The sequence below is a fragment of the Mytilus edulis genome, chromosome 4, assembly GCF_963676685.1.
Source record: "Mytilus edulis chromosome 4, xbMytEdul2.2, whole genome shotgun sequence".
In the NCBI taxonomy this organism is placed as follows: Eukaryota; Metazoa; Mollusca; class Bivalvia; order Mytilida; family Mytilidae; genus Mytilus; species Mytilus edulis.
This window is the reverse complement of record NC_092347.1, coordinates 61,898,429-61,919,199: the sequence shown is the minus strand read 5'-3', so window position 1 is coordinate 61,919,199 and position 20,771 is coordinate 61,898,429. Positions and strand designations below refer to the sequence as shown.

The 20,771-nt window shown below is 32.0% G+C and overlaps 1 protein-coding gene across 2 annotated transcripts; it reads right to left on the bottom strand.

Annotated features, from left to right (window-relative positions):
- Window positions 1-488: 488 nt before the first annotated feature.
- Window positions 489-20,690, bottom strand: LOC139520140 (uncharacterized). 2 transcript variants are annotated; one of them, XM_071312605.1, is made up of 11 exons: window positions 20,450-20,690; window positions 17,123-17,203; window positions 10,600-10,724; window positions 8,760-8,938; window positions 8,117-8,170; window positions 7,122-7,272; window positions 6,721-6,836; window positions 6,015-6,105; window positions 5,020-5,529; window positions 4,588-4,697; window positions 489-1,433 (listed from the first exon to the last, which is right to left on the bottom strand). In XM_071312605.1, exons 1-11 carry the CDS (start codon window positions 20,464-20,466, stop codon window positions 1,407-1,409), a joined length of 1,461 nt encoding a protein of 486 aa, XP_071168706.1. In that variant the 5' UTR covers window positions 20,467-20,690; the 3' UTR covers window positions 489-1,406. The 2 variants fall into 2 exon arrangements, with proteins under 2 accessions (XP_071168706.1, XP_071168707.1); XM_071312606.1 differs by lacking the exon at window positions 17,123-17,203 and having other exon boundaries at window positions 20,450-20,657.
- Window positions 20,691-20,771: the final 81 nt, after the last annotated feature.

The window sequence follows — 20,771 nt, the reverse complement described above, 5'->3', positions numbered from 1 at the left end:
ATGTATCATCATCATTGATGGCGATCCGATGGATACATCTGTTGTAGGGTTGTCACTGACTCAGACGTACTTATATATATATATATATATATATATATATGTCCATTTTATAAGGATATCGATAGCTGCCAAGTTTCTATGTGCTGAGTGCACTTGCGTTTGTTTGTACTGTATTCATGTCACGTAATGTTATCATTTTGGTTATATTACCATATAAGCGGGAAGTTTGGCTAGGCATAAAACTAGGTTTAACCCACCATTTATTCTTAAAATGTCCTGTAACAAGTAAGGAATCAAAAATAGTCTATGTTTCTAGGTTTCTAAGTTTTTTGGCGGGTTTTTTTTTGTATTGAATGGTGATATACTATGTTGCTTTTTTATTACATGAAAAGAGATAATGTCAGCTTGGAGGATCCGTGCGTTGCCTTGTCTGTTATGCAATATTACAGTTTAGTTTTATAAACCGTTAAAAAACCACACACATGAAAACAAATCTTCATTTTTTTATATATAAAATCTAAGATATTTACTATTATAACTTATTTATAATAAAACAATTTTTACAATAATTTCAACAAAGAAATATAATAAAACAAAGGACTATTGCCAGTTGAGACAGACCAGGGCGTTTCTAGAAAACAGCAGCAGTAGAATTATATATATGTTCCTTACTTTGCATATCAATTATAAAGACCTGAGACTTAAAATAGCCTTTAAACATTTAGAAAGCTTTCTCGTTAGTTATCCAGAAATTCATTTTGAATACAATAGTTTAATTGACTGCATGAACGATAGAATTAAGCTTGACTTGAAGGGAGGGGTACTATATGTAAAAAAAATATTAATTGTATATCAAGATATGCCATGTTAATAAAATATTCATATTGGAATTCTCGAAGTCGTTTGATTATTTATCTATAACATATTGTAATCAATTATATAATATTTCAAGCAGTATAATTATGCTTCGTTATAAAAAAATAAATGCATAGAAAATGAAAAATATAACAATTTATAGTATGAATGAATGAAATACACAGATGATATGAAATATTAACTTTCAAATGACAAGATTGCAGGAGTTAAGATATGTATTGAAATATTGTATGCGAATTACTGATCAAACTGAAAAGTCCACCACATTTTACTGTCAGACTTGGTTATCTTTTTAATTTTTCATTTACAAAATAACATAGCTATTCTTGTGTTATCTAAAATAAGATACAATGTCTGAAACAGCTTGGATGTTTAATTAAAAAACAATCAATCCAAGAAGAGCAGTACTAAAAAAACGTTAATGCACAAAACATTGAAAGATAGAAAGATGATGCAAGATAGTGTAAAGCATATGTGCATTTATCTATCGGTCCACATGTAAATTCCAGACTCCTTTATTATTTTTTTAACTACAGGTCTGTCAATGGAACACCCTCCTACAATATAAAAAAAACACAACATGTAAGCACTGATAAAAGTTTTAATATGCATTAACACATACAATTCAGAATCTTAACCAGCACTATGTATTGTGAATTTATCTAATCTTTTCAATATCAATTTTCATGGTTAGACTAATAAATGACCATGCTGTTTAGAGGTACTTCATTATTTGATTCAATTAATGATACTAAATTTGTATTTCGTGGACATAGAATGAAATTCAAAACAGTGTGGCTGTGGCCATTGATTGACACATTAAATTCATCCATTGACTGAGACAATTTAGGTGAACGTTTGTATGTAACGACCACTGCTAACTATGTACTTTTTAAAGACACTTAAACTATGGGGTCACCAAAGGTTCTCAACACCTTAATAAAGTAATTCGAAAAATTAATCAGAAATAACACGATGTTTTGATTTATATCAATTATATAAATCAAAACATAAAGGTTATTCCTGATTAATTTTTCGAATTATTTTATAATTAAAGGTGTTAAGAAACCTTTGGTGACCCCACAGTTTAAATGTCTATCGTAGGTACGTCGTGAACAGTGGTCGTTACAGACAAACGTTCACGTAAATTGTCCCAGTCAATGGATGAATTTAATGTGTCAATCAATGGCCACAGCCACACTGTTTTGAATTTCATTTCTAAACCCAATACTCGATCCATAAAATTGGTACCAAACATAAATTAATGGATCCACAGTATGTATCAAAATATAATCGATAGAAGATGACCTTTTGATTATAATTCAGTTAACTCGAATTCTTTCGAAAGAGGGGTTCAAACTAATAGGTCGAAAAACAAAATGACAATGCCACGGCTAAAAAAGAAAAAAACAGACAAACAGACAAATAAAAAAAGACAAGACGCAACATAGACAACTGAAGACTTAGTAACACGAACCCCACTAAAACTGGGGTGATCTCAGGTGCTTTTGAAGGGTAGGCAGATCCTACTCCACATGTTGCACCCGTCTAGTTGCTCATGTTATTACAAACCCGGTCAATAGTTGAATTCGGTAGGTCACATTCGTGAAAAGGGAACGGAATTGTAGTAACGACATAAGGAACATATGCGATATCATCTGTGAAACGGATATTTAAACACGGTTAACCATCTCGTGATGGCGTCCGTAAAATTTACGAAGGGATGATTTCAACTTCACCATTTGGAACTCTGGTTTAATAGCTTCTTTGTGAGCAGCAACACGCTATCAAGGAAATCATGATAGGAAACACAGTCCCGGGAATATCGTATCAATTGAGAGAGTAATACTCCGTATTGCTGGTATGTTGCTACATAGAAATGGAAAGTTCACAATTGGGAAGCTGAAATCATCTCTTTTGTCGTAAATTTTTTTTTTGAACCGACTCTCATTGTCAATTTCTAGATGTAAGTCAAGATAAGAGGCAGACTTAACTGTATCTGGTGTATCCTTTATCTCTAGTTCGATGGGATAGATGCGTTCAACAGTCATCAAATTTTGAATTCCTTAGTGAGAGAACATCATCTATATAGCGGAAAGTAAAGTTAAAGGATATTGCTAACTTCTTATCTTTCTTCCTAAGAAGTTTCTGTATGAATCAGCCTCATAATAATAAAGGAACCAGTCGGTAAGAAAATGAACACAATTGGTTCCCATGGGAATGCCGATAGTTTGTTGACAAACCCGTCCTCCAAACGCAACAAATATGGTGTCAATTAAGAAATCAAGCATCTTGATAATGTCTGTTTCAGACAAGTTTTTGTTTAATCAGAGTGATGCTTTACAAAAAAGATTTGTCCCCGAAGTCAAATGTTTTAATACTATTCCAAGATGGGAGAGTCTTAGATTGTATGTACTCTAAAAGATCTTTGAATTTTTTTAGTATCCACAACTGATTCACGCCAACTCTAGGCAGTTTCACAATAACTTTGAGGCCCGGCCTTGAATGCTGATAAAATAGATGTTAATAATTAAAGAGGTTTTGTGGAGCACTTGGAAGACCCATCAATATACCGTTTTTGTAAGGACATTGATGTATTTTAGGTATCCAATAGTATACAACTAAGATAATGCCTGGCATAATCCTCGAACGAATCCATCAGTATTTTGAAGTTGTATTCCCAATTAAGGGATTTAGGCTCACGATATTTCGGACCTTTGAATAACATATTTCGCAGGAAAGTGTTATTGACAATGTTGTGATCACCAGTAATAAAGTGGAATGCCGGAATATATGTGAATTGGGATCTAGCACAGGTGCAATCAGGAGGTTAGGACTTGAACTCGTCAATATTGAGATCTGCAAAACGTGTTTGTAATTGAAAATTTTAGTTGCAATTGATTTGATATACATGTAGGTATAAGAAATGATTGATACAGACTGATCTTTAAAATATTGAGGTATTTTCCATTGAACTAATTTATGATCAAGGATATTGCCCAAGTTGGCGCCATCGAGACCGTTGTTGACAATCATCTTTGTGACTTCAACATGTTCAAATCCTTCCAGAACTGGCAATCGTTACTGCATTTGAAATAAGTCGCATGTACATCTTGATTTCAAAATCCATTGTATGGCAATGGCAATCAAGAACAGCAAACAGAAATCTACTGTACAGGATAGCAAAAGCAATAATTTTGATTGGCAATCGGACACACTATTCATATTATGTTTACAACAATGATGCACAACAACAGAGAATACAAACCTACACTTCCGATTTCATTGTGCATAACAAAACAAAAATTTCTGTACTTCATAAGAAAAGCTCAAAGTTATCGAGATCTGTATTTGTGTTCTCATAAGAAGACAAAAAAAACGTTTAAAGCACCAGACCCTATAATTGGTCAAAACAGAACAATGGTCAAAACAGAACATCACAATCTACCTAAAAAACTGTGTCCGAGGGATTTGCAACTTCAGTCTTAGAACACTTGCATAATTAATTTTAAATGTATTTGATAAATTAAGGCAGTACCAGAGCACGAATACTAGACTAGTTGTAGCTAGTATATGACCTGTCAGACATTCTTATCGTGTGTTGTTTCAAAACTATCCCAGGTAAAGATGGGCTGGCTAATATGTCTAACACCACCACATTATGAATACGCCTGTCCCAAGTCACTGTACAATAATAAAAACAATACTTACAGCACTTCTGTATGTTCGGGTTCCCCGGTATTCTGACATCACTGGGAGATTTCTCTTCACCACTTCTTCATCACTCTCGAATGAACCATTCACACAGCCGGAATCATTTTCTGTAATTACAATATGTTAAATAATACATTTTGTACTTTTAAAACAAATTAAGACCGCTTTGGAATTCTTTGTCTTATTCATTGATAGAGATATTCTTTGCTGATTTGAATCATCATGATATAATTAATATAAAGTAACACATTTCCAGGTAACCTACAATTTTAGCGACAATTCTTATTATCAATGCCTATTTCCGAAGGTCTAAAAATAAAAATACTATTAACGTTTCATAATTTTAATAACCAAAAATAAAACAAATTGTTAAAAAAAAACACCAAAATATCCCTTAAACAAATCATACGTATTTGAAAGAAACATTACCTTGTAGCTTTGTATTGTCCAGATCACTTAGTTTATTTGATGGCGTGCGGGACACGCTTGGTCCGCCTGGATGGGTTTCAATCGGCGACTTATTGTTTTCTAGCATTGCAATAGCCCTTCTAATGGCCTCTCCTTTTGAACTTTTTGTACTTTTAGATCTATGAATAAGGTTTTTAGTGTCGATATCACTTTCAAAAGTAATCCTTGAGCCAACCTCACTACTTGTCCGTTTAACCTCTTGTGAGGGACTTTTAACATGACAAACATTTTTATAAATTGCTTTATTTTCACCGGATTCTATCCTTCTTTGTCTATTTGAGTTATTCTCTATGACCGCATAAGAAACATTGCTATCTTTGCTTTCACGATTTTGAACAGGTGGGGTTGTCATAGAAACAATATGACTGTCAGTTTTAATGGTTGAAATAAATTTAGGAGATTGTCCACTATGTCCACTATGGGTCACTGACGCTTCACTAGGAACATGTCCATTACTTATAGTGGAGGAATCTGTAAGAAATAACAAAAGTATTAAGTCATATGACTTGCATTCACTTTAGTCTAATGAAAGAAAAAAGTCAAAGTAAATAACAAGTTACAAACTATTTAGGGAACAATTTAAATCGGTCATTTGGTTTGATGGATAACGTGTAATAATCAAGTAAATTGGGTACTTGTATATGATATTCATATTGACAATATGCATATAAATCTGAAAAAAGCTATCATGAAGGACTGTGCTGTACCGATTTGTTTCATAATGAATCAAGTAATTTACATTGCAAACATCAAATACTTTGTTAAGTAATCATATGGTGCCCTCGAAGAGTACGTAGATGCTCATCCACTTGTGGCACCCATCATGTCAAGTGTTCATGACAAGTCAATATTTGTGACAAGCCACATTCCGTAATGTCACAATTGAGAACAGACTTGTAGCTATACCAATCGGACCATATCCATTACGTGATCATATTGTGTTATCATATACGCACCTAGATCATCTGTCCCTCGTGTGTGTACTATAATATCATTTTCATACAGAGAACCTGACCCTAACTGTTTCCGCAGTGTCTCTATTTCAGTCTATCAAAATAGAGAAAGACAAAAAATGAAAATAACTGACCACAGCAAAAGGATACACTAAACACTATCAAAATTAAGAATTACAATTACAGATATGGCACCCGATATATTCTAAATTTCATAGTTGCTGTTCACTTTTATACTTATTCACAAAATTTGCCAAAATTAAGATAATCTAGATAAGATTTACAACATAGTGTTAAAATAGAAAATGAAAATTGAAATAAAGTCAAACGAAAAGTCACAACATATTTAAGTCCTGTGGCATAATGCAAGTTTATTTTTATAATTCTGCTTCTTTGAAAGAAATGTAGTAATTCACAATTTCGTTACAAATTCCAGATTGAAGAAAAAAATACAGACTGCATGTCAAAAAAGATAAAGGTTTCATTCCTCGATGAAATACCATGAATTAAAATAAACACATCCTGTTTTTCAGTTTGACCTTTTTTAAATTTAAATCATTTCTTTCGTTTGGGGTTTTAGTTTTTTATTTCTTTATAGTTAGTTATGAACAATTGAAAGACTGATATTCGGTAATATCCTGCACCCACTCTGTCTTAATTTGGGGAGAACAGGTATTACTCGTATGATGTGCAAGGTAAATACTATTACCTGTTGCTTCTGTACTGTATTAGCAAGCTCTCTTGAACGTTCTTCTGCTTTAGATTTGGCCTTGCTTAAATAATGCACTTCCAAATCCATCTTTTCAGAATAATCTTCTTTTAATACTTGAATGAAAATTGAAGAACATTTACATTGTATAATATTGTTAAGCTTATAAAAGTTTTGACTATTCTAATTTATCTAAAAAACCACCAGTTTCATGTCATCGAAAGTAAAATATTTTATGAAAATGAAAATGTACCTCTCATCTTTTCCACATATATTAAGAAACTATCTTTTCTTAACCGAAGTAAAGCTTACGATATGCTTCAGTAGCTTTCTTTCTAAGTGCATAGTTTTTGGCAAGCGTTCTTTAAAATTTCCATAAATGACTGAAAATAAGTACTTACCATTACATGCTTTTGGTATTCGAAATAACCTTAGTGCTACTATAAAGGTAATGGCTTCTATAGCTATATGAAAGCACAAAGTTTTCTCCCAAAAAATTGTGAACAACACCTCAATAGCAGCAAGGTTAAATACTGTAAAACTATCTATCAGCTGAAAAACAAGATGATCAGACCTTTAGTTGTCGACGATCTAACTTTGGGCAGGCACATGAATGCATGGCGGGATTAAACTTGCTTTTCTTTCTTTAAATCTCATCCCTCCCCTCATTAAATTTCGAACAACTGACGAACGAAAGTTTATTATAGAACAAATTTAAGAATTCGTACTAGAAAAAGCACTGAATTCTGAAATAACGGTATGACACATAAGCACAACCTCTCTCACATAATGCATGATCCAAAATATAGTATCATTGCATAGATTGTCGAAGTTAAAGGGAGTACGACTACACTTGAAAGTAAAAAGCAAGATATGAACTCATGTCGCCCTATATACCCTCTACATGTATATCAATAGTCATAGACAAATTCATACAGCATTTTCATGAACAGTAAATGAAGTTTGGATCTTGGACAAATAACATTTCTTAAAGAGCACGGATCCAGTGCAGTAATGGTTTCTTCGTACATTAATACAATCTAATTGAAATATAGATCTCGGATTTCGTTACCCTTATAATAGACAAGCACAGGAATTGCGATATATCGGGATTTTTATCATATTGACATTCATATACAAACACAAACTCGGTGATGATAACACTAACATAAATTTAGAATTCCTACCAACACTGATCTGTGTCCACACTTATATTGTATAGTAAAAGTGTGATATTTGATACTATTTCAATTGTCAACGACCAAGTTTGTTTAAATGGGGACGAATCTGCATTTCACCGAAAGGAACATTTTCAAACATTTTTTTTATCTACAAATATTCAACATTTCTCGTGCTATATTAACAAAAAAAGGTTAATAAATATATTTTAGATTACCTGTATTACATCTTTACACATTTTTGAACAGCCGGTAACAAATCGGAATAATAACTGAAAAAAAGAAGAAAAATTGCCATTATGTAATCGAATTGGGGAAAAACCCTCTTTTATGCTCTAAATTGTCATTAAAAGAAACCAAAATGTTTTAAAATGTTTTGAAAAATATGTTAAACATCTACGTCATTTTGCCGGTCTCTGCATGGTGGTTGATTTTCTCATTGGCAATCATACCACATGTCCGTGTTTACCAAACTTAATTAAGGAGACAGAAATAAAAATTAACCAAAATTGGTTTTTAAGATCAAATGAGTGAGTATTTCAAAGCATTTCTAAAACATGCATAGTATTATATATATATATTTATTTATACAGGTATATCATTCACATGACCGCTGCTCATCATAAGCTTCGTCCTTTACATGCATGAAATATTTGCCACTGTAAGCGAAGCAACCAACAATCAATCAAGCAGTCTTAAAACGCTAGAAAATTGTGAGTGATTCCACTACAACCCGAATCAACCTTAGTTTCATAGGCTTGTGGTATTTAGAATTTTAAAAAGTTCCAACTGATAATGACTCAATATAATAATGAAGATGATGCATGCATAATTATAAATGTAGTAACCATTGAATAGTACCTCTATAAAGAAGATCATAGCTATAACTAAACTTATGTAATGTGAGACACAGTATGCAGCTCCAAGAGACGTATCAAAATTACATGTACGACAACCTCCTCCTGGGTCAATATCATTCTGTGCAGTTGTATTCGAACTTTGACTACTAAGATAGTCTATTGACTTGCTTTCCAAAGGATCTGAAACACAAAACAAAATCTTCCAGATGTATACTACACGCGATAAATGAGTTTCAGTATGCAAAAATGTGACAAAAATTAACAAGATATTGAATGTATGAAAGAATAGAAAATCATCTTATGTCAGATTAGAAATAAGACAGCTTTGGCGTTCCTTCGACTTGTAAAATACCAGTATGCTGAATATAAGAAAGTAAAAAATGTGATATACTATAATACTATACGGAATCATATTTTTTATTCACAGCTAAAAATTATTATAACCATACAGAATTAAATAGATACAGGAAAATGCGGTGTTGGTGCCATTGAGACAACTCTCTCCATCTAAATAACAATTTATAAAAGTAAACCACTATAAAGTTTACTTATTGGTTAAGCAAAACGAAAGATCCGTAATAGCTTTACCAGCTTTTTAAATATAAATCGTCCTCAATACACATGAACTATTTGTCACTGAACGTTTAACAAATAGGAGGAATCTCATTTACATGTATATCTAATACTGGTAAACATAATTATCTATAATGTTTATATTTGTGATAAGACCTATCTCCACGTGCTGGTCGGTCATCTTATAGGTGATATGTGATTTTCTAAAAATTGTAATAACTTGTACTTTGATGGACTATGATATAATTTTATCAATTTGAACTTTTAGAAAAGATATTAAGAGCAAATGGGAAAATCTAGCATCATTTGACTGTGCACAAACTGTTTACAGTTTAATAAATGTTACCACGGCAGACAGTTTAATTTGTGCTTCATTAAGTGACCGTTTACAAATACTACAATTCAAGATTACAAGTCTTTTTATTCACAATCTATGCCATGCAGATTCTCACCATTCCCTTCTCGGATGTTTAAATGTAGATGAGTCAACTTTCATAATTCTTATGCAGGATCTGATTGCCCTTCAAGAGCACCTGGATTTTCCCCATTGGTGGAGTTCGTGTTGCTTAGTCTTTAGTTTTCTATTTTGTGTGTTGTGTACTATTTTTCTTTTTCTTTTTTTAGCCATGGCGTTGTTATTTAACTCTCGAGATTATTGACTAATGCATAGCATAGGTCTTGGTGCAGTTCATATCTACATTCCTCATGCATATTATAATATAACCTTTATTGTGGGAGGTAATAAAAAAGCATAATACATATCAGTATTAATGACAGTCATGGTTACAGCTTAAAGAGTCCCGTTACTAGCCAAACTATGTAATGTGATAGAGCAGCAAAAAATACAAAAAGCTTTCAGGCCAGGTAAAATCAAGAGAAATGCCCTTCCGGTATCTTTTGGCTCTCTTTTAAACATTTATATTCATGAACATCCTTACATGGAAGCAGTAAAATAATCATTAGGTTTCTCTTGATTTTACCTGGCCTGAAAGCTTTTTGTATTTTTTGCTGCTCTATCACATTACATAGTTTGGCTAGTAACGGGACTCTTTAAGCTGTAACCATGACTGTCATTAATACTGATATGTATTATGCTTTTTTATTACCTCCCACAATAAAGGTTATATAATATGCATGAGGAATGTAGATATGAACTGCACCAAGACCTATGCTATGCATTAGTCAATAATCTCTATTTCAGAATAAAGTTAATCTGTTTGTTTAAGCCATTGATGTTTCTTGTTTTTCAAAGATATTACAATTCTTACCTTGCAAAACTTCTGCCCTGATCAATAATTCTACTGTTATGAAAAATATGTCAACAACTGTCAGTGCTATAATGGTACACTCAACACATAATCCTCTTATAAATGTCTTCAGAGATCGACAACACCTGTGGGGGCAAATGAAACTACTTAAATACATACAATTGTTACTATGCGTGGGGTATCTAAATATGCAGAAACTATACAATACACAAGTTATAGATGTAGAAAACGTTTCCTGTTTCATAGTCTTGAAATTGACATGTTAGATATGTTTCATGATAGATTCGGAAAACATATAAAAAGTGAGATTTTAATTCAAATTTGAATTTGATTAATAATTATTTCAAGCTGTATGTTCTAGTACCGTTGTGCAAATCTTTAGACTGATATAATGTTTTCCTTATCTGCATAGTATCGCCTATTTTAGATCCGGTACATAGTAAATTTGCTGGTTGGTCTTTTTTATAGACTTTTTATATACAACTCGTCTAAACATCAACCCAACAATGTTAGATTTGTAAATTTGATTTCGCAAATGTTTGGTCCTTCCCTCGCCGGGATTCGAACCCATGCTACTGTGATATCATGACACCAAATCGCCTGCAATGCAGCAGTCCCGCTAGACCACACGACCACTTGGGCTCTTAAAATAGAGCTTTCGCTATATATATAACACATTGAAATGAAATTCTAGTATTTTGTCCTGCTGCTTGTGTCAATATGATATAGTTATATTTTATAAATTTTGACCCTCTATTATTATTTTCCACAAATGGAGGGTCTAAATATATAAACTATTGTAAAATCGTATGGAAAAGAGCAGAAATATTATAGACCATTTACTAAATATGCTTGAAAACAACATACACAAACACAATATATAGAAAAAAAGGGTTAGTGTTATAACGGCTCAATTCTGGAAACATTGAAAATAACTGGTTCGGCAAAAGCAACATTTAATAATAACTGGTTCAATTCTGGTAAAATTAAATCGTAACTGGTTATTGATAACTTTGAATTATAACTTGCTCTTTGACAAGTTTGAGTTATAACTTGCTCTTTGGCAACATTTAATATAACTGGCTCTAATGGCAACATTGATTGATAACTGACTCTAATGGCAACATTGATTGATAACTGACTCTAATGGCAACATTGAATGAAAACTTGCCCTTTTGTCAACATTGAACTTAAACTGCCTCAATGCTGGTAAGATTGAATTCGGTGCATATTATTACAGAAGTCATTTTATCTTAATATTTTTAAATGAAAAATTAACAGCATTTTTCAATTTAGTCGTAGTTGAACTTGATTACAATATAGCGTGCAGAATGCAGTTTTTTCTAGTAATTTTAACATGACTCTTGCACGCAGTCAAGATTAAATGATTACAACTTCAAGCTTTATTCTATGTCAGTGATCTAATAAAAACTCCCAAGGAACATCTTTGTTATTGCAGTCAGTCTGTAAGTTCACTGACTTGTATGCAGCAATAAATAATTCACAAGGAGGGAAATATCGAACAAACAAGATTAAAAAAGGGGGATAAAAAATATAGAGAACAAAATCATACCAAACATTAATAACGACACTCAAAATTTTCAGAAAACCCAATATTCATTGGTTGTTGTTTGTTGATATGGTTCATCAGTGTTTCTCTATTTTCATTTTTTATTTAGATAAGACCGTTGGTTTTCCTGTTAGAATGCTTTTACAGTAGTCATTTTTGGGCCCTTGCTAGCTTGCTGTTCGGTATGAACCAAGGCTCCGTGTTGAGTCCGTACTTTGACCTATAATGGCTTACTTTAACAAATTGTAACTTGGATAGAGAATTGTCTCATTGGCCCCCATACCGCATCTTTTTATATCTATGTATATTAACACGCAAACAAATAGAAAATTTGAACGATACCCTATACCATCAAAATCAGGACTGGAAAGGGGTGTCACAAAATTCAAGCAAATAGGCAAGGGATAAGGACACAGCAATGATCATGCCATATACAGTCAAACCTGCTTAAGAGACCACCTGTATCAAGCAAAAACCCATTTAATAGTTTTAGATCCCTCTGTAGTACATTTCATACAAATTGAACCTGTATTAAAAAGACCGCCTGTCTTAAGAGACCGCTTTTTTGCTCTCCCTTAAGTGGTTTCTTAATACACGTTTGACTGTGTATATTTACACCGACACAATAGGGCCATATTGATACATTTTAAAACTGTTTGTCATCAACCGGTCAAGTAAAGATGTCATTACATCTGTAAGTGGTGTATTACCATGTAAAAACTAGGTCTATTCACCTAAGTATATGATTAAAACCATGCATGTGGCTGAACTTTTAGGGATAATAACTGGTTAGAATAGAAATATTTGAGTAAGATTTATCATATATGAATCAATTAGTAATCATTCTATTTTCTCTCTCAAAAAGGTAGTTAAGGTTCGCATGTGAATATTTGCTATATATAATATACTGATGAGTCTTATGTAGACGAAACGCGCGTCTGGCGAACTAAATTATAATCCTGGTACCTTTGATAACTATATATGTCACATGTAGATTATTTTGGGACGAAAACGACCATACTGATTTAACGTTTCTTAAAATTTGATTTCAAATTACAAATTAAAATAGATTGTTTCATAATTCATACGTCCAGAGTAAACACATATTACATTTGTGTTGAAATGATATATATTAATGTGTTCTACAAACAAAAAAGCATCTTTCTCTGAAGAAAGTACACAAATCTTAATTGGAACCTTAATATAGCTCAGAACGAACTATCCAACTATAATACAGGTGCTTTCGAATTGATAAAATTTCACAACTTTCTTCTTAAATGTCATTTCATGGATCAAAGCAAATTGTAAACGCATTAGATTTCTTAAACATTAATAAACACAATGACGTCACAGATTTAGTTTAGATCAATTTCACAGTTTGAAAGTCAAAATCTGTGTCATAACAGTTTGCCAGAGACATTTATGGTACTACACATATCTCTGAGGTTGCACTATCAGAATTTCATTCATTTTTACACTGTATGAACTTCGTTTATTTTTTTGCTCCTTCAAAAATAAAAGTGGAAACTGTAAGTTACTCAAATAGTTCATTTATTCCGATATCAATCCCTCTCCCTTAAAAATGACCCCTCACAAAAAGTAATTATGGTAAATAGATATACATGTATACCAAATATAAATGTTCTATTGTTACAAATGTTAACGATTTCACAATGTATCTTCCCAGTTTTAAACTGTTATACCGAGAGTATTAACACAATAAGTCTAAAATTTATTTCTTAAAAAAAGAAATACCCTGTAAATTTAAAACTATAAGATATGTCCATTATAAGACGATTTTCCTTACATAAGTAAAACGTACAATAACATGAACTGTAATTGTATTGTTACTGTTATGCTAATTTCCCTTAGTGAATTGTTTATCTTTTATCTATCTATTATACATTACATATATCAATACAATCGAATTAACCTCTACCTCACACCCGAAGATTTTGTCATAACTATGTGACTATATTTTGCCTACAGCGAGTCCGAGAACATCCTGACCAAGTACAAATGATTAAGATAAAGATAAAGATGTTTTATTCCAATTAAAGGACCCATGTTGAGCTAAATAATTTATTACAACTGGTTCTTTTTTCTTCTTTTTTTTAAATAATCGAGAGATATGGACGTATTATGATCATTTTATTCTGTTTTAAGCCTTGACCAGAGCAGAGTTTAAAAAAAAAACATCAATGAAACAAATTACATAAGATATTAACAGTCAAATAAATGTACATGTATTCTTAATTGCATATAGGCATATCTGCATAATTTTGATAGTGATCTGAGTTCGTTATTATAAACCGGAACAAAATTATTTGTTCAAAATTCTCATTATTTGCGCACCTATTTATACTAGATATTTCGTTGAAGATTTAAAAAGAGAAACACAATGTATCCTTCTTTACGCGTTCAATGAACACTCACATTTCATAAGTCACACCAAATTATTGATTTAATTTTACTATAGAAGGGGATAAAAAGTATTTTTTAAAGTGATGATTGATTGTTGGTTGCTTAACGTTTAGTGGCACCATTTCATGCATGTTAATCAGTAGAATCAATAAACAATGAATACAATATGTAGGTCCTGTAATAGTGGACATTTGGGATGAAAGTACATGTAGGGAAATTTGGAATGTCACTGGAAGACGAGGGCATTGAATCGGGACAGAAATTTTGCCTAGCAACAGGCCACACGCGGACTCTTTAATGAGTTGTCATCATAAAGATATTATAATTGCAAGGTGTTTTTTATATAAAGAGCGTGACACTCTCTTTATACGAGGAATCAGATTTTACGTCTCCTTCTAATCGGACGTGGTTGCGTACATAGCCAAACGACACCCTTTTTTGGCAAGGGTTTTATTGACGGTTGGAAAAAATGACCATATTTTCATCACCCCGTCATTCTTATTAAAATGTATCTCCGAGTTTAACAGTTACATGTAACATTCCTTTCACAATTTGAGTATATACTAAGTTCGCTTAATACTAAAACCGGATAAGATAAATTCTTGAAGACTTGTCTCTTCTGCAGCCAAGAAGTCTTCTTACTTGATGGATACTCTATCACTTCTTTCTCTTTTTTTTTACAATACTATATTGAATTCACCTTTTTTGTAGATCCTAACAATGTTTTTTCTTTGCCGATATAATGAAACATATAAAAGGTGTAAACAGCAAAGACAGTTATCAGTCAACATGATTGTTATTGCCCGTATAATATTACCATCTGTCAGGTAACAGATAAAAGACAACAACGTGATAATGGTCTTGTGACCACATTCCAGTATTACAGGTGTAAACTGCCAAATTAATATACATTTCTAAATTGTTAGTAATGAATATTGCATGAGAATGTTTACTTATCTGGAATGAAAACTGTGAATATTTCCCTTGAGAATTAGTATTTAAACAGAGACATGATAATTTGTAATATATATGTCTCCGATTCAAATAAATGAATATTTATAGAAAAAAATCCAGAGCGCGCCATGCTCATAGTCATATACACGTGTAAAGCCAAATCGCCTAAATTTAGATGTACAATTGCTTACAAAGCTTCCAAATCATCCATTTCATGTACATGCATATGATAAAATTGAGGATGGAAATAGGGAATATGTCAAAGAAACACCAACCCGACCAAATAGTAGAAAACAGTCGAAGACCACCAGTGGGTCTTTAACACAGCGAGAAAATCCCACACTCGGTGGCGGCTTCAACTGACATCTATTTTTTTTACAAAAAGTGTACTAGTTGAATGAAAGTTGAAGTCAGATCAAACTCCAAAAAATATAAATGAACTAAATTTGAAAAAAAACATAAAAGTCTAACATGGTCGGAGGTTCCCGACTTGGGACAGACCCACAAAAGACTCTATATATCTAGCCAATGTAGGATAAACAAACAAACAAACAAACACTGAACAAACATTTTTCATCTAGTATTTTTCGCACTTTTTCAGATAAATATTTCGTCAATACCAAACATTTTTTTCGTGAGATCATGCTAGCTCAAATTAATTCATTATATATTCTGTTTGTATGTATAATTGTCATCTTGAATAAACAATGAATATATTAACACGACACCGGACAAACATTTTATAACAATCAATTAATTTGTAATGGTAACGTAAGTATTTCCAGAGGAGAGTTGACCATTAATGGACCTTTTATCATTGACGCCTTATTCATAATTAAATACTTCATAGTAGCCATTAGGTCAGTTGTCTGTTATTTCCAGACAGCTTTATCGTATATATGTATATGTATTATTTAGCCTATAATAATTGTGCTTCTTTATCCTATGCTCCAAAGCTGTTATAGCTTATTTGTGTACCGTTATTCCATACTACGGCCATCTTCCCTGCCCAGGCCTGAGGGTTACGAAAAAGTAAAATCACAAAAATACTGAACTCAGAGGAAAATCAATTCGGAAAGTCCATAATCACATGGCAAAATCAAATAACAAAACACATCAAAAACGAATGGACAAGAACTGTCATATTCCTGACTTGGTACAGGCATTTTCAAATGTAGAAAATGGTGTATTGAACCTGGAGCGAAGGGGACTGGATCGTAACCAATGGCCAGTAGCGAAGAATTCCTTATGAATATTGAAGAAATAATTAGTATCCAAATATATACGAGCACGAGTATATGTGTTATACACATTAAAGCATATAAAGCAGCTGTTTTTACATTGTTATTATTTCATAAATTATCATTCACACATATTAAATATGTATAATTTGTATAGCTGCTTTTTATCAGCTATTTTATAGAAAGTACACAAAAGCGTTGTCGGATATAAATGTTTAGTGTTATTTGCAGTCTAAGGCACACTTATAGTCTCGTCTTTTGAAGACTTTGCAAAGCTACAATAAAAGCTTATATATCAAAGCTCCATTACCCAAATATATATATACTGTTGTACCTTTGAATGGTTTCATCAATGAATAAATATATTATTTTTTCTTGAAGATCTGATCCCGAAGTTGGTATGTCATTTGAAACCCTGAATTGAATACAACAAGTAAATTTAAAATCAAATTCGTTACACGTCATGTATCGCTAAAAATCATCATTATTCATCATTTCTATTAATATTTTTTAGCCACATACATATAAAAAAATCATTAGTTGCCATTTTAATTGACTTATTTATAAACCCGTGATAAAAATGTTATGGTTATTGGAAGAAAAATCCTTTTAGTGCTTTTTTCAGATGTCCATAACAGTAATCTACGTATATCCGTGTCAAATGTCATTACCGTAGTGAACAGTTATGATATGTATACTTTTTGGTGAAAATAAGATTAAAACTTTTTGAGTTACGGCACTTTGTAACTAAAGCAGTGGGTGTGGTTTTTTTTTTCACATGTCGCACCGTACATCAAAAACGATTTTTGATTATTGCTTTTAAAAAACTTTACACAATTCTTAGTTATATTAAACTTAAGATCTGTATACTTTTTGGTGATGATTCAAAATTTCATTTTTGAGTTATTGAGTATTTTGTAAAAAAGGGGGAGGGGGTTTACATGTCGCGCCGTATCTCAAAACCGATTTATGATTATTGCTTAAAACTTTACACACTTCTTTGTTATATTAATCTAAACATCTGTATACTTTTTGGTGATGATTCAAAATTTTAGTTTTCAGTTATTTTGTATTTTGTAAAAAAGGGGGAGGGTTTTTTTACATGTCGCGCCGTATCTCAAAAACAATTTATAATTATTGCTTAAAAATTTACACACTTCTTTTTTATATTAATCTAAAGATCTGTATACTTTTTGGTTTTGACTCAAAATTTTATTTTAGTGATATTTAGTTTTTTTGAAGAAAAAAAAGGGGGGATCATATGTCCCTCCGTATCTCAAAAACAACATATGGTTATTGCTTAAAACTTTCTCAGAAACTATTTATGATTATTGCATAAAACTTTCACACAAGACGACGGGCGTATCGTGCGCTCATGGCGCAGCTGTTTATTTATTAGTTCGTTCTCTTTAAGATTTTACTTATTTGGATTTATTTAATGTGTTCTTCAATCTAATTAAAATATTGATCTCTGATATATGTAGTATAACGTAATCAGAGATCAATATTTTAATTAGATTCATTGTGTGTTCTTGCTCCTATTCATACACTTCTACAATACCATGTAGTACAGTGTAGTTTATCTGCTGCTCCTCTATATTTTCCAGGATGTGATTTTTTGCTATAAGACACTGCCCAAACAAATCCTATAAGGGTTTCAGAGCAATTTTGAACCAGATAATAACCAAAGTGAGAGTTGTTGATTTGATAATAAGGGTGTGAATGAATTTGGACTTTGAGCAATTTTTTTTGTTGCTGATCAATCACGGATATGCTGATGTAAACGTGCCGTTTAGTGCATCGCTCCCTGTACTCAAATTACATCTGCTTAGATTTTATTTATCAAAAACAATTTATCATCTCGTATCTAGTAAGCTTAAAAACGTAAGTATGTTACTTCCCGAATTAGTAAAGAATAGAATAAAGACTTTATTTCACATTTGTCTATTATTTTTCGTAATCTTTTATGTCACAGAATGTTATTATTTAAAGTATTGCTTTGTTATATCAAGGAGGTTGTTTGTTATATGAACGTATCACCAAGAGGGCGACAATAAAAGTATAAGAAACTGGTTATGAAGTATTGTTTGGTCTAAAAGCTAAGTCACTAGGGTACGGTAAAAGACGTTTGTTTTGTATTTTGTTATACAGCCTTAATACTGTACTTCGGATGGGTTTTGCAGATTGTCGAAGCTGCACAGTAACCTGCAATCGCTAATTTTTTTCCATTAAGTCTTTAATAAGTACATTTAGTTACCCTGGATGAACACATCAACCCTCTGTTTTCTGAACGTGCAAATAAACCTCTAGTACTCTTCACAGGAATATAAACGTGTTAGAACACTAAGCGGGTTATCAACTTGATACAATTCTACACATGCATGTCAATTCAGTGGCGGATCCAGGGGGTCCGGGGGTTGGAACCCCCTTTTTTTGGCCGATCAATGCATTTAAATGGGGACATAGTTGGAACCCCCTTTTAAAAATGACTGGATCCGCCCCTGCAATTCGCTAGAACTCTATGACTAGTATTGCGTAGAACCGAAACTGGCTTCCGGTTGGATAAGAGGAATGACAAAAGAAAACCACAATACAATCAAACGAAAAATAATTAAATCCATTATGTCTTGTATAATTAAACCTGTCAATAAATAGTTCGTGATGATAATGACGGACATTCCGGCCATCAAATCATGTCAGTTTTATAGTTCTCGGAACAAGGCCGTGCTACCATTTTATGTATCCGAACAATTATATGTATGATGTACCATGTTATTGATGACTTTGTTGATATTGTTTTACGTTATGATCATCAAATTGGCCAAAGGGTCGAAATAAGAAAAATCAAAATGTGTATTTATATAATAAATTGAATTGTTATTTTCTGGAATTTGTTTCATAAATTTACATAAAACTAGATTAATGTATATGAAAATAAAAAAAAATGATGGATTTGGTTACAAGTTTTCAATATATTTGTAGATATTTTTTCATTTATTTTTTTAAAGATTTTTACAGGATTAACGAACAAAAGTGTTAGAATGTATGAAACAAAGAATGTTTTAGTTTAAACATATTCATTGATAGTGGATTGAGAAACAAGTTATTGCAACTTATATTAATCCCTTGAGAGAAGAATGTTTTCTAACTATGTACCCGTCCGGGTCCTTTGTAAAACATACATCTTTTTCTTTATAACTTATCATTACAATTCAGGGTGACCATTTCTAAAACTTTGATCGCTTCGTAATCAATGGAAGCTTTCCGAAAACGTATATCTTATAATAAACTGGTTGCATTGCGCAATTTTAAAGAAGCTGGTGATCTTCTCCCACAAAAATTCCTTGTTTAAACCAACATTTATAAATAATCTAATCGTCTAATTCAGTTGTCCTGATGAGTCAAAATAATAAAAATATTTTTCCTTTTACAATGTATAATTATCAATATTTCTGGCGTAATTTCTAGAACAATTAAGACGTATTATTGTTACTGAACCTAGTAAATGTATATTGATATATTATATATGTAGGCGTATGAAAAAGAGAACAATTCAAACTTTAAGAAAGGAAATCATTATATTCGTATTCAGTTACTGGTGAAAATATTAATCTAAATCTTGAAAGACATTTTCTTAAGTTATAAAAATAATAGGACTTACCTGTCTTGTTTCGCCATATTGATATTGACATCCCTTCAATTATCGACACTGATGACCTCTAACCTCTACCATCAAAATACCTGGCGAATATTGTGCATCAACGCCCAGGTTAATCAGTCAAAATTTATCTCTAATCTTAATCATATTTGCATCATACCATTGATATAATTTCACGTTAGAAATCATTAATTATTTTTATTCAAATTTTTAGTTTACCTGTACGTCTGAAATCGATTTGTGTGAAAACCATCTGCCTTCATATTTTAACAATAATAATGTAATTTTATTGATTTTCGAAAGATTTTATGTAAATCATGAATCG